This window comes from Dioscorea cayenensis, chromosome 5, assembly GCF_009730915.1.
Source record: "Dioscorea cayenensis subsp. rotundata cultivar TDr96_F1 chromosome 5, TDr96_F1_v2_PseudoChromosome.rev07_lg8_w22 25.fasta, whole genome shotgun sequence".
NCBI lineage: Eukaryota > Viridiplantae > Streptophyta > Magnoliopsida > Dioscoreales > Dioscoreaceae > Dioscorea > Dioscorea cayenensis.
In genome coordinates, this window is record NC_052475.1 from 28,903,508 (window position 1) to 28,910,953 (window position 7,446).

Consider the following 7,446-nt stretch of genomic DNA (forward strand, 5'->3'; position numbering starts at 1 on the left):
GCTCTAAAACCTTGTCATCCTTGGTTCTCACTTGGTTTGGTGAAGAAAACCTCTCATTAGCCTTTTTCCTCTTCCTTTCTTCCTAGCCACCTAAAGTCTCCTCCAAAACCCTTAGAAACCCCTTTTTATACCTTTAGGTTTACGGGGACACCTTACAGGCATAATCTTGGCTTCGTATGGACTTGAAGATGATGAGTTATGAGTCTTACGGGCCACTTACGGTGTAATCATAGCCGTAGCCTGTATATATGGTCTTTTGTCTGGGTATTACTATTAAACTTATAGGTATAAGCCCTGGATCATAAGTTCTTCTGTCAGGTGCTTGTGACCTATGTTACGTGTCACGCCACGAGCTACGAGCCAGGCACGTGACAGTCACGATGACAATCTTGAGGAAGGATACACACCATCCAACCCTGAATCGTCGCAAGGCTTACAAAAGAGAAAACATGCTCATACCTTTTCACTATCATCAAACAAAATAATATATCACACAAATAGTTCCAGAAAGGTTCAATCAAACAAATACAAGAGATGAAATGTATACTTAATATAATAATAACTTACGTAGCGGATCAAAATACAAGAATAGAAAGTAATAGATAACAAATAACAAATAAAACTCTATAACATGCCTAGTAGAACCACTAAACATGCTTCAATAAAACATTAACGCCCAAACGGACCATTATTAGATGCAGACTACCTTATATAGCTCCTAACGCACCATCGTTGTGTTAAGCTAAACTTGGAAAAATAGGTGAGTAATAACGTTACTCAGTGAGGGACAAATACACAACACATTAGAGTAATAAAGTCATATGAGAATACCAACATCAATACTCAATATCCAATTAATAGCGACAACAACAATAACAATAACAAGAACACAACAACAACAATAACAACAACAATAATAATAAATTAAAGTAATTTGATAAAAAGGTAGACATCTCCATTTTCTATGCAACAAAAAGCTTCCAAAATACTGATATGCGAATAGTATAAAAATACTCCAAGATATTCCAACCAAGTTTAATTAAAATATATTTTTATAGCACACAAAAAAAAACATAAAATATGAAGCTGGCCAAAATATATCTGACTCGGTTGTGGCCATAGCTAGATCATGCTAAAGGTTTTCATATGCTTTTTAACAAAAGAACTACCTTTGCGTTGGCCATTGAGATCCCCGTGTGGTAACCCCAGGTTTCGCACATAATTAAACCCTTTCAATAGCTCTACGCACCTTTGGACCAGGGGTAAACTCAGGATTAACCACGCCGCCTCCAATCAAGTCGGACAGTGGAGCACCACTGTAGTGTCGGACTAATATCCGTAGTCACCATCAACCTCAATTACAACAATGTAATTCTTTCCAATGTCCAATTCAAGGAATTCATCACACAAATGCCCAATTAAATAAATGCACATCAAACCATATCCCTTGGAATGTAGATGTGTACACATATGAGCATACTTCTTTCAAAATAAATACACTTTGAAAAGCAATTTACACACAACTAGCAAAAATAAAACTAGACATATAGTTAATTATGAAACATAGCATATAACTGAACATAATATGAGTATCAAAATCCAAACATTTCTAAATAAAGTAATAATCTGCATTTGACCTTTCAACATACCAAAAAGACCAGTGAAACCTGCAAAACCTTATTAGAAAGGATGATAGCATCATGACCATAATATATCGATAAAGTGCATATATGAATTCACGAATGAATTTTAAAAACCCTAATATTACTATGCAATTACTATTAACTACTCACAGACAAATGCTCCCAACAGTCGTTTCCACTCCTCCACGAGCTCTTCACCAAACTTGGAGGTTGTTCCGCCTAGCAAGCAAAAACATCACACATGAAAACGACAGAAACAACAAAATACCAAAAAAAAAAGACATGCGTGACTACCCTAATCCACACAATTTGGGCTCTATTGGACTTAAACGATGTCCAAATTACCCACAATAAGAACCAATAGATTCCTGACAATGACATCTACGATTCTACCCAAAAATTGGGAAGGACCAAAAAAAGTTCCGGTTGTTACAGTAATGCTACAGTAAATAATGAATTCTCTCAACATTTTGGGCATGAATCGATCAAAGTACAAGTTTTCAAAAGAAAATCTATGTATGAATAATCTTCAACACAAGGCAACCATTCTACTACTCAAACCCAAGCCAAAATCTCACAAGATTACTTAAAACTTCTCGGGCTTCCTAAGCATACATCTAAGAATGAACACAAAATCAAAGTCCATGAAAATCAACTTACCACCAAGAAAAGATGAAAGAAAGGTAGAGAACTCGATGCCATGAAGAAGAAGGAGTTGAAGGAATGAAGCATGGTGGCGCAAGGTAGAAGATGAAGAGAGGAAAAGAATCTGCCAAAACAAAGCACCATGCCAAGCTTGACACTCACTAATCAAGTGTTAACATAGCATAAGTACAGTGAATTGTTTTCAGTGAATTGAAATCTCAATTCACATCCAAAACCAAAAGAATGGCTTAGTTTTGCAGTCAACATACCACAAAATCGGACAAACTGTTCTAAATTGGTCAAAACTCTGGTTTGACCTAGTCAAACTTAGTCAAAATTAAGCTTTTCACTAGTCAAATATAGTCAAATTTGATCAAACTTGTCAAAAGACACGTCAAATCAAGGAAATGAATACTAAACTCATTTTCAAGTAAAAAAAAATATTTCCATGCCCAAAAATTGAAAAGAAAGTAGCGGTTCGGTTCGGCTTACTATACATCTTGACTGTAACACCAAAGAATCAAGTAATCTCTGCTTCAACCAAAATTCGCATGAAGACCACTATGTCAATGTGTAAAAATGTCACTAATGCAAAATGACCAATCTACCCTTAGAACATACATAAATGCCTAATGAGAAACGAGGTCCAAAATTATGACCGGGTTTCACATTTCAAGCATAAACTTAGCCCGCAAACTCCAGTGTCTGACCCTTATGGCTAAGTTTACAAACATAAGCCTTGTATGTAAGCTCTTTTGTCTTGCTTTTATTCTTTGATTTAAGGATGTAATTCTTACCCGTAAACTCTTCTATTCGAAAATTATTGTCGTAATCATATCCATTACATAAATCGGATGCAAAAGGTTTTGTCTTATTGTCAAATAAAACTTCTCTTCATCTTTACCGGCATAATTAAGGAGCCCTAGAATCATCATAATGTGTTCCGTTATCTGTCATGCATTATGTTCATACTCTGGGTCCATTTAAACAATAAAATAAATGCCAATTTGGCAACATTTGTTCCAATAGACATGGGAATGTAAATATTAGTGATGATAATGCAAGTACATTCACGCACTTATAGGTGTAAACGGACCACAACTAAATATTCTTCATCTTGTACATTTCAATGCTAATTCCCTCAAAAACAAAATAAAAATCTTTATTATTTTTAATACAGATTAAATTATAATTCCATTAATGACATTAAATAACTCTAATTAATTAACCAATTACTCCATCCGCTTGATGGATGAAATATATTATAATGCTTCTAGTCCAAAATATACACAACGATTTTAAGGTTTTTTTTTCCCCATAGGAACATAAATAAAAAGGGGATAAAGAATAGATTTATAATTTGTTTTTAATTGAATAAAATAGATTTATAAATTCATACTCATGTAAGATGATGTTTGGATGGAGGAAAAAAGTATTTGGTTAAATAAATATTTTAAAATATTAATTGCAAGAAAATTTGTATTTGAAGCGAACAAATTTTTTTAAAACATATAATCAAATCATAAATATTTGATTTTTTAGTTAAAAGAGAAAATAAAATATCAACTCTCCTTTAATAAAGTACTATAATTTAAATAACGTACCAGGGAGAAAATTCGATCCAATCAGTCAACAATTAACATGTGAAAAATTTGCAATTTAAGTTCATGGTATAAAACGTTATTACTCATTTTCTGAACTCAACTTGCTATGGACTTTGACTTTGAACTTGCCAAATTCAGCACGGCAATTGAATTATGATATTGCAAGACCACTAAAAAAAGGACTAAAGGAGCCGTGTTGATTTTTAAAAGAACAGTATGTAAACCATGTTTTCATCTTCTTTATGTGATGAAAGGCAGCTGCTGAAAGCCTGAAAGTTATACCATGTATCCTTGTGTCCACACTGTTCATTGAAATAATAAATCCTCACATACAGATCAATTCAAATTAGTTTTTTGGGTCCATGTTACATAAATTGCATTTCCATGGTTTGGGTATGTCCTTCTCTTGATTGACTCATTGTAACCCACTCCTTTTAACATTTGACAAAATCGGACATGCATAAAAAAGTTCTACGCGTAGTCTGTCCTGCCGTAAACCTTTTATTAATTATTGGTGGAAAAGTAGTGTAACCATGGACCAAATCTATTAAACTCACTTTGTTCCTTCACTTATTTAAACCCCCTTCACCGTGTGGATCTCCATCTCATTCTTTTCAATATCACTTTGTGCTTCTTTAAGGATCATGGAGTTTCCCTCCGATGAAGTTTTGGCAATCATCATTCCCATAGCAGTCTATTGGCTCTACTCCGGCATCTACCTATTACTTGGTCCACTTGATAATTATCGGCTTCACTCTAGAGAAGACGAGCAAATCAAGAACATGGTATCAAAGCGAGAAGTCGCTAAAGGAGTCCTCCTCCAACAACTAGTTCAAGCTTGCGTCGCATTCATAACATTCACGGTAAGTACACACAAATATATATTATCATTCATTCCTATTATAATTGTTTTGGTTATATAACAAAATTCGACAATCACTCATGTATAGTTAACAAGAGATGAGAGGTCCATAGAAATGGTCTCCGGCAAGAAAGGAATCTCGCTCTTGGTGCTTGCAAGGCAGTTCTTCATCAGCATGGTAGTTATCGATACATGGCAATACTTTTGGCACCGGTATATGCACCTTAACAAGTTCTTGTACCGGCACATTCACTCATGGCATCATCGGATCATCGTCAATTATTCTTTCGGTGCACAATACAACCACCCTATTGAAGGCCTTCTTTTGGACACTCTCGGTGGTGCTCTCGCCTTCCTTATCTCCGGCATGACACCGAGAGCATCCATCTTCTTCTTCTCATTCGCCACCATCAAAGGCATCGATGATCACTGCGGCCTTTGGTTCCCCGGAAACATATTTCATCTCTTCTTCTGGAACAACACTGCTTACCATGATGTTCATCATCAACTCTATGGCAACAAGTACAACTTCTCTCAGCCATTCTTCATCACTTGGGATAAAATCTTCGGAACTTACATGCCATACACTCTTGAGAAAAGAGAAGGAGGTGGCTTTCACGCAAAGCCTAACAAGTCCTCATGATCATGCTCATAGCTTATAATATACTAAAACCTATGATCAAAACCTTTGAAAAGAGCTTAAAATGTGACTCTCTTACTTAATTTGCATACTTTTATGTCATATATTTACATATACAGACTACTTTGATCATTAATCATTAATTATCAATGTATACTGTCAACTTAGTTCACGGAATCAATCATCTCTTATTTGTGATGTATATATATGATGATGATGAAGATGTTGCCTGTTGAATGTATACTATCAACTAATTAGTTCACGGAATTGATCTTCTGTGGAATTGATCTTTCATATTGAATCAGAGAATTTAATTAATTGAGCTTGGCCATGAATAGTGTAAACTGGGTGTCTAATTTAGGCAATTGCATTGAATTGCATAACTAATGTTCACTCAATTATCTACTGCATGTGAACTTTAATATCTTATGTTTTTTTAATAATAATAAATATTCATTTGTATAATTGAATTTTCATGTGAGGTGCGTCTTGACCTTGATGTTGATATCTTGTAAGCTAATTAATAATTCAATATGTGAAGGTTTTGGGTGATCCTACCAAGCCTTCTACTGGTCAATTAAGGCTATATAAACTGTATTATTATATTTAACTAAACACATATAATTAGTATATTAGAGAAAATATTTTTGAGAGAAACAGAGCTGGATTAATTAATTGATTTGAAATAGAGAGTCAAAATAATTTCTATGCCCTTTTGATCAACTAATTGAAGCTTTATAACAGTTAGATCTAACTCATTAATTCGTAGAAAACAATCGACATATGGAAATAAATATTGGTGAAAAGCAATACATTAATTATTGGGGCTAAAAAATATTATATATATATACATGTATTTTGAGTATGTGCATTTTTTTAATGCCAATTTTTAGTTGGTGAAGGTATTTGCACAGTTGTCGTGAGGATGCATTTTTTAATGGCCATTTTTAGTTGGTGAAGGGATTTGCACTGAGTTAATTCCTAAGAATTGAAAAAAAAAAAATTGATCATGTGAATTTGTAAAATATTTGTTTAACTAGTTTCTTAAAGTAAATATATATAGTTATTTAGACAACAAAAGTTTGAGACAATAATCAATCTTTTCTCTTATATTTACTCACATTGCATTCAAATGGTGATTAAACATTAAAAATTTGATTTATTATATATGGCGGAGATAAGTTATTAAGATATTTTAGCAAAAAAAAAGTTGCAAGAATTAATTATGTGAATTAAAAAATTTTAATGTGACTTGAAACTCATCCCACAAAATCTAGGCATTTATCTTATTATACAAACATGTTTCAAATTCAATAAAACTTAATTATCTTTAATATGTATTATATTATCATGTAAAACTTATGAAGAAAGTCATCATCCAAAACCTATATATGGCTAGACTCATATTAACTTTTGAATGATTGTTTATTTTAAAAGGAATGATCATCCCATTCATTCATTTATATTTTTAGTTGATGTAAAGCACAAAGGACGTAATGGGCTAAAAAATAATTATAAAATACAATGATATTCTCCGGACATTATGAAAAAAAAAGAGAGGCATAATGTTAGGCAAAAATGGATTATCGCTAAGAATGTATGACTAACGAAATAAAAACTTTGGCTTCACCAAAAATTGCATGGCTATTAAACACGTACAATAAAAGTCAACCAAGAAAGAGAGATGAAGTTCATAACGTTTAATTATGCATCCTTTCATATATATATATATATGTATAGCAATACCTTTCTCCATTTTTATGATCACGGACTTGTGATGGGGTATATAAAAAATAAAAATAAAAATAAAATAGGATACCTTCCAAATATTTGTGTATGTATAATTTTTATTTATTGACAATAAATGATAAGTACCTCTCATTTAAAAATTTTAATTTTAAAGGACAGACAAGTACGGAATTATATGGTAACTTATATATAGCTTTTAATATAATCAAACTTTCTTTATTTACTTTTTTATATTAAATAATACATACATAAATATTATTTATTAAAAACTTAATTAGTCAAAGTCTAATTTATTATTCTTTA

At 32.6% G+C, this 7,446-nt stretch overlaps 1 protein-coding gene and 1 long non-coding RNA gene across 2 annotated transcripts; one reads left to right on the forward strand and one right to left on the reverse strand.

The window, feature by feature from the left end:
- Positions 1–6: 6 nt before the first annotated feature.
- On the reverse strand, positions 7–2,419 carry LOC120262071. The gene is made up of 3 exons (XR_005536702.1): positions 2,304–2,419; positions 1,170–1,862; positions 7–466 (listed from the first exon to the last, which is right to left on the reverse strand). It is a non-coding gene; the product is annotated as an uncharacterized LOC120262071 (long non-coding RNA).
- A 2,064-nt stretch (positions 2,420–4,483) lies between these two features.
- On the forward strand, positions 4,484–5,637 carry LOC120261712 (sphinganine C4-monooxygenase 1). Its single transcript, XM_039269695.1, has 2 exons — positions 4,484–4,755; positions 4,843–5,637. Exons 1-2 carry the CDS (start codon positions 4,537–4,539, stop codon positions 5,395–5,397), a joined length of 774 nt encoding a protein of 257 aa, XP_039125629.1. The 5' UTR covers positions 4,484–4,536; the 3' UTR covers positions 5,398–5,637.
- The last annotated feature ends 1,809 nt before the right edge of the window (positions 5,638–7,446 follow it).

Excerpts from the sequence above, each read along its gene's own strand:
- LOC120261712 (XM_039269695.1), top strand. The coding sequence starts at position 4,537 with ATGGAGTTTCCCTCCGATGAAGTTTTGGCAATCATCATTCCCATAGCA. Across the intron at positions 4,756-4,842 it reads TCGCATTCATAACATTCACG|TTAACAAGAGATGAGAGGTC; the intron begins GTAAGTACACAC and ends ACTCATGTATAG.